This window comes from Thunnus thynnus, chromosome 1 (assembly GCF_963924715.1).
Source record: "Thunnus thynnus chromosome 1, fThuThy2.1, whole genome shotgun sequence".
Lineage (NCBI taxonomy): Eukaryota > Metazoa > Chordata > Actinopteri > Scombriformes > Scombridae > Thunnus > Thunnus thynnus.
This window is the reverse complement of record NC_089517.1, coordinates 25161656-25178567: the sequence shown is the minus strand read 5'-3', so window position 1 is coordinate 25178567 and position 16912 is coordinate 25161656. Positions and strand designations below refer to the sequence as shown.

Below are 16912 nucleotides of genomic sequence, written 5' to 3'. Positions count from 1 at the left end.
TTTGTAATCCTCCCTTAGTGGACATGTTGCAGATCAGGAAAGCAGGAGGTATCGGTTATGGGTCAATGCTTTGACAAAGCTAGTCACAGGGCCATTGTCACGAAAGGTTGTGATGATAAACAAGTTCGGTGAGCAAAAAGAATGGGAAGCTGTTCTTGGTCAAAATTACATAAAAGTTTCTTTATGTTTATCAAGAAATTACTAATAGTCCACTCATGATACATTTACACAAGCAATATTCCAAGGTTGAATGGACACTAGAATTTAAAGGGAAAATCTAACAAATATAAGTTTTTTTTATCAGTGTTTGAGCAACAGTACTACTGTTAATGTGTGTTTAGAAGCAGACTGAGCAGTATTGGATTTGCTGGAACAAATGGGTCATGACATTATCTTTGGCTATCACACAAGCCAAACTCATCCACAGACAGTGTGGATGTCTGCTTGCCTGTGTGTCTGTGTGTGGGCTTGTGTTTATCCATGTAAATGAGTGCAGGTTTATGTGTACGTCTGTGCACATATGCCTGTGTTTGTGCGTGGTTGTGTGTTAGTGTGTGTATCTTGGCTGGAAAGCAGGGCCAGCCTCAGATGGGCAGCGGCAGACATATTGGTATGTTTCAACCCATTAGCCAATAAAACCGCAGGTAATCACCAAAAAAACACCTCCAGCTGGACAGGGAGGAGAGCATGGGGTGGAGGAGAGGAGAGGAGAGGAGAGGAGAGGAGAGGAGATGAGAGGAGATGAGAGGAGAAAAGAGGAGAGGAGAAGAGAGGAGAGGAGAGGAGGAGTATACACCTGTTTGGATGAACAATAAGTTGAGACGAGGAATGGGAGAAAGAGAGGAGAAGGAGGAGGGTAGACTGGGCACACAAATGTAGGAAGGAATTAGCGGCGTGTGTGTATGTGTGTATAGGAGTGCATGTGTGTGTCGCAGCATGGAGGAAGTGGCTCTGGCAGCTGCTGTTTCTATGGCGTCAGTCCAGCGACACCTGACAACCTGCATCTATCACTCCCTTATTGAGAGAGAGGGATAAAGGGGAGTGAGGAGGAGGGCAAAGTGTGGGAGAGGGAGGGATAGGGCGATGAAAAGGGAAGAGAGAAAAAGCAAGTGGGGAAAAAGAAAGGTGGATTAGAGCAGTGAAAGGTGTGGTAGGAATGGTACGATAGGTGTGACGATCAAACAAGTGAGGGTATGTGAGAGTTCTGTTAGGTAAAGAAAAAGGTGAGTTTAGGTCCTCTTGTTTCATGCAGCCATAAAGAAAATAAACAAATTACTAAATTCCTAAATGTTTGCAAATACTTTGATATTGAATTAAGGTTAAGAGCAATGCAGTGTGTTATATTCAAATCTGGCCAGGACCCTTGTTGCATTGTCATCAGTATGTCTCCCTCTCTCGATATGTTCTGTTGCCCTCCAGTTAAATTAACTAGTAAAGACCCAGCTATCAAAAAAAGAAGCAGAATGAGAGGGAGTGACTGAGTTTATTTCAAGAGGAAGTTAGAGGCGTAACGTCAGGAGAGTCAGACAAAGCACAAAGTATGGAGTTCGGCCAGCTACAGACACACAAACATTCATATTACACAGTCTGTACAATAGTGGTCAATTGTTATGCAGCAGGTGGACATACACACACATCTCAAAGGAGATTGCAGGGGATTTGAGGCCCTCATATATCCCCCCCCCCCCCCCCCCCCCCCCCCCACTCACACCAACAGACACACATTCAAACTCACAGGTTATACATAGAAGCAGCCAAGAACCACTCTGATCTAAGCTCACCCCAGTGCACAATAAGACACATAAAGGTGGAAAGAAAGACACAGACACACACACACAGAGCTATGACGTTCTGGTGTTAACCCTTCTTTTCTAATTCCTGCCCTGTGCCCTCACTCTGAAGAAGGATGCTTATGTCTATGTCTGAGCATACAAAGAGTATACAGCCGGGTAACACACCTTTGTATCAGCCCCTAATGTAAGCCTATCCCACCTTCTCTCTGTATACGTACAGTACGTAACATCTAGCACCTTTTGTACAAACATGCCAGTATTAAAGAGTGTAGCAGTTCTAGTTGAGGTACTAATCACTGTTGAGTTTAGGTACTGCAAATTCAACATACACAAACATTGTTATTTCTGTCATAGGTGTCAGTTTAATTAACATTGATAGTGTGCATTATTATGACATATTCATGCCTAATTCCACAGTAGCACTCACCATCTATATAAGTTATTCTATTTTTTCACAGTGGGGGTTTAATGTATTTAGCCTTAGTGCTACCAGCTCTATAAGTGTCTTCACTTAGCAGTGCTAGCCTGTTTAGCCTTACACGTACAAGCCCTATTACTGACTACCCATTAACCAGCACAGATTCTGTGTTATTAGCACATTTAGCCTTAGTGCTAGGTAAGTGTCCCTCTTAATTGCTGAATTAATCTGCTCCTAGTGTACCATCCATATGTTAAGGTTGGATGTAAGCTAACTTGTCCCATTAGTAGTGTCCATTAGACTGTAAGGCGTCTCCCAGCATTTAGCATGTTTAGCCTTTACTTTAACTAACAAGGCCAATTAATGAGCATCTTGTTACCCATTAAGAAGTGTTTGTGCATTTAGCCTTTTCCCAAGCTAACTAGCCCCCTTAATCAGCCCAGTAATGAGAAAACATCCTCTCCACAGCAGCAGTCAATAGCAATCACTGTTTACTCTGTTTCAGTGGGAGATGCATTAGCTTGCTGGGGTACTGTAGTCGTCAGGTGGGCACAAGAAGCAGGGGGAAAAGCTATTTTTAAATTATACCGCATCACAGCTCACTTTCCTAAACAAAGGAACAATTTTTTTTATTAATTTTGTAAAAGGCCAGTTGGGCCCAACAAATCCATAACTGTGCTTTGCTTCTGTACTGGGTGGAAACAAATAACTAAGCAGAGGTGATGAGCAGAACTGGAGGAGAGTGAATAACAGAATAAAACAGGGTAAAGACAAAGAACACAGAAGACACAAGAGATGGTTAGACATTAGCTGCAGAAGTTACCTGCAGTGTGAAGAAAAGAGATAGTGAGGCAGTCAAAAGGTAAAAGTGGTATTAGCCTCTCACACAATTCTGGTTTTGTCGTCGGCCAGGGTTGTGAAGTTAATAGACTTACATCAGCTAATAATCTTAGTCTGAGCTCTGCACAAGAGTGTCACCAAGTCACGCAACCTCGGCTTGCTCTAGCCATGACATCTGCACATACAGTATGTTCCCATGTAAGACACACACATCATCTTAACAGACATGTCACAAACACATAGTTTTTTTTTTTTACCAGTTTCTTAAACAAATTGGTAATTTAACAAAGGAGTATTAAAGGATTTGAGCTCAGTGCTTGCTCTATATATGGTCACTATGCCAACAAAGCGGCATCTGAAGATCAAAAGTCAGGATCAACGTAACAGTGTTGGGGTCAATGTTCATAAATTCCTGGATTATCTCCTTATATGTGTATAACTACTGTGTCTATCCACTACAGTATTTCAGAATTTTTTCTTGCATTCTGTGTCTGTCTAGTCAATAGAAATTCAAACATTTATTTATGTTGTTTTCCTACGTCTATGTGCAGCAGGACATATTGACTACAGATTGTCTATCTGTAGAGGTTTCTTTCTGAAATGAAATCTTTCCTTCTGTGTTCCTCCAACATGTCTACATGCCACAGGCAACATTGAGTACAGCTGTCCAGCCACCAACGAGTGTGAGATCACCAAGAGGAGACGCAAGTCGTGCCAGGCCTGCCGCTTCATGAAGTGTCTGACTGTGGGCATGCTGAGGGAGGGTAAGGGAAAAGGTCTCTTCCTTATCTTCCTCTGTTAGCTGTGCTACATGTAGCATTTTGGGACAGGAAGCTATGGGGTTTAGGGGAAATGTGGTCTTTATTTTGAGAAACCAAAAATGCCACAAATACAAGGCAGCAGTCTATTCAGTGTACCAAGATACACCAAGGTATGAAATGATTTATTTATATTTAACAGTGCTACATGTAACACTTCACTAAGAAATTCTTAATACTCCTTTTAAAGTATGTCATTATCTATTTCTATTTGTATTATATGCCTCTTCTTTATGTCTCACTTTCTGCTGTTTTTTCAACATCTCTGAATTTATTCATGGCTCTCTTTATCTCTTGTCTGTTTTACACTTAGCATTGAGCTACATTCTTCTCTTCTCTCCCTGTGTATGTTCACCTTTCACCTCCACAAACACAAGTCTCATACAATAGTTTCTGAATGAACACACACACACACACACAAGGAGACACAGACACTTCCAGACATCGGCTATGTCATTGTTTTACTAAAATTAGGTACAAATAGAAATAACAGGATAATTTTGACCCATTTTCCAATTCTGTTGCTTAAGCATGAATCAGCAGTACTACGGCGGTGAAGAAACGTCAAAAAAAACAACAAAAAAATCCCCAAGATATTATCTGCCCCCACACCACTTTGATTAAATACACTCACTTTCTCATTTTCACACTCCCTCCTTGCCTCTGCCTCTTTCTCTCCCTCTCGTCTTCCCACCTCTGACCTTTCTACTCCCACTGCACTTCCAACGATGAAAGGAGAGAGAGGAGTGGCAAGGGATGAAGAGGAGGGCCGATAGAGAGAGAGAGAGAGAGAGAGAGGCTAAGAAACAGGGATAGTGGGAGGGGGAAGGTGGGAGAAAGCTAGGGGGAGGAGAAGAAGGTAGGTAGAAGAGATTGATTTATAGGAGCAGAGGAGAGGGACCAGGGGAGGATGAGAGGCAGGGGGAGGATGGTTGAATGAAGCAGAAAGTGTGTGAGAGAGAAAGGAGAAGAGAGGAGGGTCAAGGTTGTAATTGATGGGAGACCTGGCCTACGCCCCCTTCCTTACAGTGGTCAGGGAGCGTGCCTTTGCCGACGCATGCCAGCCCTCCCTCCATCCATTCCTGTCTTCATTTCTCCCTCCAGTTCTCCCACTCAGTATTATTGTACTGTTTCTGTTGCTTCTCTCATGCCTTTCATCCGTCCGTTCTCCTCTCCACTCACTGTTCTCTTCATCCTGTTGGCAGCATCTCGTACATACCAGCAGATTTTAACCATCATTATGTGAGGACTATCACAGTTTGCAGTAGATGGTTTTAGTGGATAACAAAACCATTGCAGTGTTGATAATATGGTGTTAATACAAATGCTTTATGGGTTGAGAACATTACATGGTTAATGTCACATTTTAAAGCGTGGCTCTGAATAAAAAAAAAAAACACATTCAGCATTAATTTAATCTGCAAAATCTATTGCAAAAAATATTTTATGATTGTTTTTTCCATGACAAAACTGAAATTATCCATAAAAACATGTCTTTGCAAACAAAAAACTATGTAAAAGTTGTCTTTATTTAATTTTCTCTAAAAGTACATTAAACGTTCAATAACATAATGATGGAAATTGTGACTGAAACTTAAAATTGTAGTAAAAAGGCTAAAATGAAAAAAACAAAACAACAACAACTAAAAATCAGGTGCCTGAAATTTTTTTTATCATGCCATCTCAACTGAGCTGGAGCTTGTCCCTGTCTTTAAAATATTCTCTCTGTCACTTCTACAAACAACAAAATGCCATAAAAGGGAAGATAATATTAACAAAACTTTCACCATGTACCTCAGAGCTTCAAACACACCCAGAAACACTCACATAAAATACACAGATATATTGAGACCCATCACTGCCTCCAAAAGCCCGAGTTTCACTTCACTGCAAACCCATGCTCATGTCTCTCTTTCTCTCTCGATCCCCTCTGTCTTTCTCTCCCTCTCTTTTTTTGCACACACACACACACACACACACACACACACACGTTCCCAACAAGCTGCTGTCGTAGCGTTTGTTCTCCCGGTTGATCTGACATAGGCAGAACCCATGTCTCATCTCCTGTTTTGTCTCGTGTATGTGTGTGTGGCCACAAATACACACACACACACACGTGTAAGCACATGTATTATTGGCAGCTCCAATTGTCTCACAGTTCACACAGCTCAGAATACATCCTCCTACTGGACACTGAAACCACATTACCCACATGTCCATAAATTCCAAACAAAGCTGTCACTTGCAATGGAAATATTTTTATTCATCATTTCCTTTGTCATGCAATAGTTTGATATAATATACAGTATAATATATTTTACTGAGATTTTGCTTAGCAATGATTGAAAGGGAATGACAAACAGAGAGAGGTTTTTATGCTGTGGATTTTAAGGATGCCTGAAGGATACTAAGGATGTGGTTTGACAACTAAACCAATTAGAGAACCAAACTTACACACTCGTTCTTAACAGCAAATTATCAAACCTCTTGTTTTATTATGGAGGAATTTACTGTATTTGTGTGGATATATATCTGAGGGATATGTGTTTGCCTTCTGTCCTGAACAGGCAAACAAATAGCTGCCTTTTGTTGCCGCTGCTTCACTGCTCCACACACATATATCACGCGCACACACACACACACACACACCAAGGCCTACATATATATACATCAACCTGACAGACCACCACCACCCCATTTGTTGTGCTGGGTGTGAATTTAATACAGGGGGTCCCGCTCTACATATGAATAAGGGTCATTTGGAAAATTGACACATCCATTTTCTTATATTTCCTCATTTTCACTCTTTTTCAACCCATGGGAAGTTTGAAAAAGATCAACAACTATAAAAAGGAGCTAAATGTATTCCCTCACCCTTGCTATATTCTACTGGCGGTATTTGTTTATAATATGTTTTAGTTTTCATTCATTTTAAGAACTACTGCATGCTGCAGGTAAATTTCTCTTTAGACATCCTTCTTCAATTATTCTTCTAAAATTGAACAAACCTATTATAATGTACTGGTGTCAAATGAAATTGCAGGAAAATTCACTGAAAAAAGTTTATTGAAATATTATCCATAAAAAAAATCGAATCTACTGCAAATTTAATTCTGAAATATAGAATAAGATAGAGTCTGGAAACTATTCAATTTGCCAGTCCGTGACTTAAAGTGTCAAAACAATTACCATGATTTATCTGATGCTGACAGTCTTTTTAAAAGACAAGTTTTGACTATCTTAGGCAACTTTGTGTTGTATTTCATCCTCAAAAATATTTGTCTTTTGTTAGCAAATGAGGTAAGGTCTTGTTCAACAACATTTTACAGTGGACTAATAATAATGTACGTCTTTGTCATGAGATGAAAGACCAGTGTACAGTATAGCACATTGTTACAACCTGGTAAAAGATGTTATCACACCGGAGGAACACTTCCTCACACACACGACAAACACTCATTTAGGAACTTCACCTACTGTGTTTTATGCTGCCCTTCTGGCTGTGAGCATCGTTGCAGCAGAATTGCATAGATGATAATGATAAGTGGCTGGATCAGTTAGCTTCAGAGCTAACTGCAGTTGTCAGGGGCTAGCTCACGGGAGAAAGGTGAAGATAAAGTGGTAACGGTGGAATGGGAGTGGGGTGGAGGACATGCAGCTTGTGTGTGTGTGTGTGTGTGTGTATGTGTGTGTGTGTGTGTGTAGATGCTGTAGTTTACCCCTCAGGGCAAGATCTGCCTCAAATTAGCTTTGTCGCCGTGGGAGACAGAGAGGGTGAGATGAAGAGCAAGTGAGGCAGCAAGGAAGTGTGTGTGTGTGTGTGTGTGTTTGTGTGTGTGTGTGTGTGTGTGTGTGTGACAGAGAGAGAGAGGGGAGACCAAGAGGCCAGAGGGTCAGTAAACCAACTCAGAGTGGAGCTGTTTCCTTACATGTTCTCTTAAACACACACAATCATGTGAATACAAACGCACACACAAACCTGTATGTGTGGAACATTGGATGTTTCTCAACTAAAAATGTGAAGAGGAATAAAGAAGCGGGGGATAAAGTAAAGGAAGGAACGAACATGGGGCACACCACCCACCAATATGTAACAGCTAATTTCTGGAGCAAGGCAATTAAAAGGCTTGACTATATTATGAGAACTTCCCCTCTGGCAATGGCTGTCTGTCCATTTTTAATGAGGTCATAATGATGCGTCAGCTGAAGACTGAAAGGTCGCAGGGGCGGGGCTTAAATCTGCCCAGAGAGAAGGGGGGGACCGGGGTATAATTTCAGGTAAAAGCTTAGATGGAAAATAATGAAACAGGAGACGGCTAAAAGAGGTTTTTAACACATGCTGACCTCAGAAATACATTTTTATTTTATTTGGTGTATTTATTTAAGTTTTATAAATCTGTAAACAAGCACGTGGTAATAATGACGGGTGTAACGGTACATGGGGGGTAAAGTGAGTGTGTCTTGTAGGTCTGTAAGACTGCAGATAGACCCTTCTACATGGGTGTATGCTAGCCAGCTTAGCCAAAGTAGCCAGATTATCCTGTAGTGTTGCTGCCATCAGAAAGACAAACAAGAGACCCATAACACTGACTGACTGCAACACTATTATTAAAATATGCTCCGTTATCTCCGTAGTGAAACAATACTGCATCACCTCGTCCTCCTCCCCTCTCTGTGACGGTCGGCTTTTCACTCCGCCTTTGAGTGAAGCCGTTCAGAACAACGATAAACACATTTGACTTCTGACGAGGTCAGACAGCATGTCATAAGAGCTAGTGGTTTGGTCCTTGTGACTGATATATTATTATATGTGACATCATTAGATTATTAATATTGAAGCATCAATGTTAGAGCAGCATGTTACTGTTGTAGCTGCTGGAGGTGGAGCTACTTTCAACCACTTTATTTACAGTTAGACCATAAATCAGCATAAAGCAGCTGTCAGCAGCTTTCCTGACTCCTTTCAAGAAACAGAAAAGTTTTCTTTTTCCACTGCAGCAAACTGTCTCATTAATAGTTTTGGCCAATGAGCCATTGTTGGATGTTTACATTTTTCAATATAAATAACCAAAATATTATTTTCTACCTTTCTTTTTTTCCTGTTGTACTGAAATTGTACAGAACCATGACCCCAAAACCGAGGTACATACTGAACAGTAAATTTTGTGTACCATTACACCCTTAGTAATAACGCTCTAGCTGTGACAGTTTATACAAATGTATACAAAAATGGCGAGGCAAGACCGACATAATACATTCAACATCAGAAGTAATGCGTAGAATTGTCATGAACTGAATACAAAGCACAGATCAGACATTTGAACATGAAAGGCTTTGGCAGAGACACAGAATCCAGGAGCCAGCGATAGTCAGTATACTGTACATATGGTCATATTGACAGATTTGCTCCTTTACAACATGGCAGCTTTGATGATAGCACGTCTGATGAATCGTAGTTAAACAGACAGAATGGGTTGAGTCCAAGACCAAAGCCTCCATCTCTATAAAGCCGTATACGGCCAGCTGGATTCAGATGGTAGACTACTAGAGAGACAAGTCCACCGACTGCAAATATAAACCTTGGCACATTGCCCCACACATGCACACACACACACACACACAGCTCATGCCAACTTTGGCCGTGCTCCCTAAGGCCTCTAAGACCTAATGAGTGAGATCGGGTGGAAGGCCCCAGTCTGTGTGAGTGTCAGTGCTTGTGTGTGTTTGGTGTCTGTATACAGCTGGTGGTGTGCGTCATAACTCTCCTCATAGCTCAACGATCCTGACTAGTGCTACCCAGTCTCGCTGCTGCACACACATTCAGTCATACACACCACAATCAAGAAGACTGGCCAACACACATGTTTACATATAAAACCCACAAAGACTATTTGTCTCTCATGAAGGAGACATTTCTTGAAAGATGTCAGTTATTGTAAAGGTAAAGTAGTATATGAAATAAATGCTAGGTAATAGTGTAGTAAAGGAGAATAGAGGAAGGAACAGAGGAGAGGAGGATTAAGCGTGTGATAAGGAGAGGACCAGAGTGATGAGGAGAGGAGACAAGAGGAGAGGACGGGGGAAATAGAGGAGGGGAGCGCCAGACAACTGGTGGCGTCTGGTGTTTCCCCATGGGAAACTTGTAGCTAAATCTGGCCCTGTAGCGTCTGTCCCGAGTAAGTGTGTGTGAGTGTTGGTGTGTGTGACTGGCATCTGGTTGCATCCCAGCTAGAAAGGAGCGATAATGGAAATACTGTGACCAGAGATCTGCCTAAGTGGTCCGCTCTCTCTCACATACACTTTGTTTCTGTTTTTCTGGAGAGGTGAGGAGAGGAGAGGAAGCAGGAAGAAACCACATCCAGACACATCAAAGTACCGCGGATGGGACTGGAGGGGGAGGGGGGATAGATATTGGGGTTTTAGAAGCTAAATGCACTAATCAACCTCTTTGGGAATAGCCAGATCTAGCCATTTTTTCTGTTGTATGTGACATGTCACAATAACTGTGTTTTCATCAAACTGTCAAGCAAACTCCACTTGGAAATATCCCAGCAATATAAATATGAATTAATTCCATTTCTATCAAATGAGCTAAAATAATAATTGACAAGACTTTCTGATTTTAGCAAAAAACATTCACAAGAGTAATATTTTTTCAACACTGGATTAATCCTGAGAAAGCTGTTTTTGTCCTTTGTCATCAGCTCATCTTGGCAATATTTCTATAAACATGGAAGACAATAAAAGCCTTAAGTCTGCTAGGATTTCCTGAGCTCTGTAGGAAAATTTAGATGCACAGTAAATGTGGATCAGATAGATGCAGATGAATCAATATATTTCATAAACACGGTCTTAAAAGGAAAATGGCCATTAATGTGGAAAAGGCAACATTTTTTTTAAGGGACCTCACACTGACTCACACACATGCCCACATTCACACAAACACACACATATTCACACACCAGTGACAGCCACCTGCCCGCTGCCTCAGGCAGTGCTGTTCTGATCTGTTCTGGTCTAAACAAGCGTCACTGCATGACACTACACACACCTTCCTCTTAACCTCCCCTCCAGCCCTCTCTTATGCTCTCTTTATTTTGATTTCTTTCCTTAAACTCTCACTTTTACAAGCTTAAAAGAACAACACTCATACTGCTAATGCAAATACAAATGACATCTTCTTCATTCTGACACTGTTTTGATATCTTAACATCCTGAATGAACCACTTCCTGTAAATAAGAAACTAATATTCTGTGTTCCCTTAGCTTTATATGCACTACATGTAAAAGATATGAACATATGTTTATGTTTTTCTCCCTAATTTAATTCTTCTTCTTACTCACTTGCAGTAGACTCATAGATGAGCACACACATACATTTGATTCAAATGGGTTTGTTGTCTTGCCCAATATACTCACCCATCAGTCCTAAAACCCACATAGGAAAACCCTTTATGTTATTACATCAACACTGCGGTTGAACACACACACACACACACACACACACACACACACACACACACACACACACACACACACACATTCATACAGAAACATAAGGTGATAACCTGGTCTAAGGTGGGAGAGAGATTTCAACCGTTACAACTTCAATTACCATAAAAGTACTCTCTTCTTTTTTCCTCTCCCTCTCTCTGTTTACTCTTCTTCATCTACAAATGCTCTCTTCCTCTTGTGCTTTTTTGTCTCTCTCTTTGTCTCTCTCCACTCTCTCCCTCACTCTTGTTTGCACCCACCCTCGCTCTTCTTGGTCCTTCTCTTATCATATCATTGGTCATCTGAAATCAATCCATTTTGTCTTGTCCTCTCCATCTTCTTTTCCCTTTTCCTCTCCTCTGTCTTTCTCTGTCTTTCTCACTCTTTCCATTTGTTCTTCACCCCCCGTTCTCTCTTCAAAAGCACTTAGGTGTCAAAGGCATTCCACTCTCAATCCCTCAACTGTTCAAACACACACACACACACACACACACACAACCACACACACTGACACAGAGTGACGCCGGTGCAGTGTAAAATCTATGCTGATGTGATCAGTGCAGGTCGTACTATTGACAGACAGCTATATTCCCACGATAGGAATGATTCACCTTCATCACTGTCACTGTGTTTGTGTGTGTGTGCATTCTTTACTGTGTGTACAGTGTTTTAAAGTGGTAAAAATGTTGTTACTTAAAATTTCATTACATGGTATCAAATACAGTTTATTCTGTTTATTCTATTTTTGTGGGTGTGTGTATGTGAGTGTGCAGAGGTGGAAGCTGTGGACTAAGTAGAGGTGTTGACATAATAATTAAAGCTGCACAAAGTCTAGACCTCCAGATGTATCCTTTTCTTCACAGACCCCTTCCTTTTCTCTCATTATTCTGTTCATATCTCATTTCCTTTATTCGCCCTCACTTCATCTTTCCTTTTCTCTCTCATTTCATTTTTTCCCCTCATTCTCCTTTCTTCTTTTGTTTACTAGGCCATCCATTACCCCCTTCCGCCCCTTCTCCTCTCATTTCACAACCTACGCTCTACTCTTTTCTCCTCTGTTCTCTTTTTCTACACTTTCTTATATCATAATCTTCCTTTAATGCTTTTTATCATATTTTATCTAAATTTTATTTCTTTCCATTTCTCTCCATTTCTTCCCCATTCACTGTGCAATTATTCTGTTCTTCCCTTGCCTTTTTTCCTCTTTATATTTTTAATCCCCCCCATCCTTCCATTTCTCCTCTCCTCTGCTCTCCTTTGCTCTCCTCTCTTCTCCTCTCCTCTCTTCTCTTCTCCTCTCCTGCCCATTCTTTATGATTTGAAGGCTCATTTGTTAAGAGGAGGTAGAGCACTCTCACTCTCCCCCTAGCCTCCTCCTGTCTCTTTTTTGTGGGCTTTGGAAATATAATTTTCAATTTTTAATTTGATTCATTTAGATTTGATCATTAATCAGTGCTGAGAGAGAGTTAATTTGGTGGAAAATAGATGAGGTAGTTAGAGAGGGCTCTTTATGAAGTGAGCTCAGCACAGCACTGGGTCTTTTAGGTATAAGGAAAAGAGAGGAAAAAATGAGAATCTGCATGTGGGAGTTTGTGTGTGCTAGAGAAAAAGTGGGCATGTAGCAGAAAGTGTGTGTATATTTGTGTTTGAACACAAAAGAGACACAAAGTAGACAACAAGGATGTAGCTTTTTGTGATAGACAGTCTGCTCCTTTAAAGTTGGTATATGCAGAATCTTTTAATCATCATCATAATCATCATTAAATTCATGTTAATGAGTAGACAAGACTTTCACTGAGATTGCTGTCAGCATGTACCAGTCTCAATGTTGTAATTTACTTTGACAATCTCCTCTATGACTTTATGGCACAAAGGCTCAATGCTTTACAGCTCAAATCAGGCAAAGGGTTTCTCTTTCAACATTGCAGACACAGTTTAAAGGTATACTATAGAGGATTTGTCAGTGGGTGTTTGTAAACACAGCATTCAAAGTTGGCCCCTCCTCCCCGGATCAACAAGCGAGCTGAGAGCAGAGCAAGAGAGAGAGAGAGAGAGCAGCGGTGATCGAGCGAGCTAGAGATTGAATGAAGAGAGCAAGCAGCGCTGGCAGGAACAAAGCCGTGAATCAGATAAATACGCACAACCTTGCAGAAGGGTACAGAAACAGCGATGTAACCTGGTCGCTACACCTCGAGTCCCGACCTCACACCTGCACACTGATATTGACTGGAGGCTACACACCCACTGCCCAAAGGTTGACGCCCAGAAGCGTCCCAAACACAGCAAACTAATAAGAAAATACAGGCAGAGGACAGGGTCTCTGCAGATAAATACACTGACATACACTTCTAGTGGGTCATGAGCAATGATTGGGAGGGATTATTAGGGGTGTAACGGTACGTGTATTTGTCACAAACTGTCACAGTACAGACGTTACGGTTCGGTGCATGCGGTTGTACGAAGAATACACTCCGTGACCTAAACAATACAGTTTAATAATTCACTGCGGAACATTGATTGAATGTGCGGAACAATGGAACAATGATTCTCGGGCGCGAGTTCCACCCAGAACATTTTGCCAGCGCACCACTTAGCTGTAGCATGCCCATGGGTGTATGCTAGCCGGCTAAGCCAAGGTAGCCTGGTTACCCTGTAGTGTTGATGCTGTCAGAATGACAAACGAGAGACCCATAACACTGACCGAGTGCAACACTATTATTAAAATATGCTTTGTTATCTCTGTAGTGAATCAATACCACATCTCCTCCCCTCTCTGTGACAGACGGCTTTTCACTCCACCTTTGAGTGAAGCCGTTCAGAACAACGATAAACACATTTGATTTCTGACGAGGTCAGACAGCACGTCATAAGAACCAGTTCTGAGAGAGAAAAATGTAGTTTAAAAGTATGAAAATATAAGTAGTGATTTGGTCCCTCTGATATATTATTATATATGACGTCATTAGATTATTAATACTGAAGCATCAGTGTTAGAGCAGCATGCTACAGTTTTAGCTGCTGGAGATGGAGCTAGCTTCAACTACTTTATATACAGTTAGACCATAAATCAGCATAAAACAGCTGTCAGCAGCTTTTCTGACTCCTTGCAGGAAACAGAAAGCTTTTTTTCTTTTTCCACTGCAGCACAACTAAACTGTTTCAGTAACCTTTCTATTATTTCCTGCTGTACCAAAATCGTGCAGAACCGTGACCCCAGAGAGTCTACAAATTGTTTTAGGAAAATCCTGCATAGTATACCTTTAAGCTTTCAGAATTCCTGGCAATTATATATAATGGGAGCAGTGAAAGGCCAATTAAAAAATGTTTACTGGTACCATGCATGTTTTACATACTGCATTTATTTTTTTGTTAGAATTTTTCCTCATAAGTGGATCAAAGCAGGTGTGTGATTGCAGATCTTCACAGGGGGTGAAGTCGTAACAGACAGGCTACAGTACAGACATTGGTGCACAGAGACACTACACTTGTCTTCCTTTGTTCAAACCATTTGTTTCATTCAGTCTGTATCTGTATACCTTTTTCCTCACTTCTCCTGTACTCTGCCTTTTCCAACTCTGTTTCTGCTTTCTATCAGTCTCGCTCCGTCTTGTAGTAGAATGTATGTGTGAGAGAGAAAAAGCACAGAGCGGGTGTGTGAGTGGGTTTGTACCCCCTGGAGTTAAGAGTTTCTTGACCGTTTGCTGACACTGGCCCCCCCACTGTACCTGGACTGTCAGCCCTTCTGTCTACCTATCTCTGTCTCAAGCACACACACACAAACACACACACACACAGATGCATGTCATGCCCAGTTCACTGGGCTGAATGCTGCCTGGGCTAGTTAGAGGTTTCTAAATGTCCCTCGTAGAAAAAAGAATGAGTATACTCATGTCACTGTAAAATGCTTTGAATAAAAGCGACCGTCAAAGTTTACATGTGTACTAAACACAGATGAAACAGGGAATCACATGTACAAATGCCAGGGAATGCACAGAAATATTCCTCGTCATTTTTTCTTTTTGCTGCCAAAACAAAAGTCTTCCTGTTAAATCTCTTAGGTGTGTTGTCTCAAACATGGTCAGCAGATTTTACAGAGGATTTAAATCTCAATGTGTGAGCAAATCTGTCTCTTGCTCTCTTGCTATCTTTGCCCCTCTCTTCCTCTTTTTCCCTCTGTTTGTACATTTGAATCAAATTCTTAACATTTTAAATCCATTTTATCAGAGACTGTATTAGTATTGTTTTTTGTCTCATGTCATATTACGGTATTTTAAACATATGAGATTATATCTAAATAATTTTCAGTAACTGCTTAGTGCCAGCGCATTTTGAAACTGATCTCTTTGCATACTGTTGTTCAAACCTTCAGATTGCTCTGCAGCTGTCTGATACTCATTCAGGGACTTATCGGCCAAGCCAGCCAAACCAGCCAGCTGCTTCCTAACTTAAACATTTGCAATTAGATATAAATCTTCAATAACAGCAAGCATAAAAACCAGGAGCCAAAATTAGTTTTCCAGTAATTCCATTATTCAGCAACTTATGCGTGTGTGTGTCAGTGTGTTTGCCTGCTTCCATGTGTATCTCTTTTGGATTAGTTGTGGTAGTTTAGCTAAGAAAGTCATCTTTACGGGATTATGGCTAAAAATTCTTTCTCTCTACATTCTCACTTGTCTCACTTTCCTTTTTTTACACACATACAATAATGTCTTAATAAAACACTTCTGGGTGTTTTGTAGTTTTACTTTTATAGTGAGGGGGGCTAAGGTTCTTATCCTCCTAGACCCAATTCAACCTCCCTTTGGGTGCCCAAAACTATTCCATTTGCACAGTGCCACTAATACAAGAAATATTGGGGATGGAGAGCAAGAACTGCAGGACAGGGGGAGTAAGGAGAGAGTGACACTGGGACAGAGTTGGAGGTGGTAAAACTGATCTCAGACACAGAAAGAGAGAAAACAGAACAAATCAGCCCTATAAAACTAAACTGTTTCCCACTCATGGTGTGGGAAGCAGTAGGGGATCAAGAGATGTTCAGTTCTTCTCTCCCTTTCAGTGCTTATCACTTTCCCTCTGGCTACATTATCTTTTTTTCTTTTCCTTCATAACCTACGTCTTTTTTCTGTTTTCCTTTCTCACTCCTTTTTACCCTCTAACATGACAGGTGCCAGTTGAGAATTCCTCCATTGCGGTGAAAATCAAAACAAGTCTTGTAACCAGTTCATGATCATGTGTGCCTTCCCTGGAAATATAGGAAATTAGAAAGAAAGCACTCTGAGGAAAAGACAAGAGATATGTTATGAAAGGAAAGGGCAAGAATTGAAAGAGGGAGAGAAATACAACATGTTTAGTTGTGGCTGCTGTGGCTTTTAATTCACTTATCAGATGACTCAGGTATCAGTGTCAGTTTTTTCCCTGGATCTCTGTTGATGAAGATTTTGGTTTCGGTGGTGCTCTGACTTCCCATTTCTCTTGTATTAATTCAGATGGCACCACTGTTGCTGCTGCCAGAAATATAAAACTATCTTCCTGAGTGCCAGTGGATATTT

At 41.0% G+C, this 16912-nt stretch overlaps 1 protein-coding gene across 7 annotated transcripts in view; it reads left to right on the top strand.

Moving 5' to 3' along the window:
* esrrga (estrogen-related receptor gamma a) overlaps positions 1-16912 on the top strand; it is a 184250-nt gene that overhangs the window by 130251 nt on the left and 37087 nt on the right. For 5 of the 7 annotated variants that reach the window (XM_067592714.1, XM_067592696.1, XM_067592705.1 and 2 more), the window contains one exon: positions 3699-3827. In XM_067592714.1, the coding sequence (XP_067448815.1) occupies positions 3699-3827 (129 nt within the window). The remainder of the gene's footprint in view (positions 1-3698; positions 3828-16912) is intronic. The other 2 variants (XM_067592723.1, XM_067592679.1) reach the window with 1 other exon arrangement.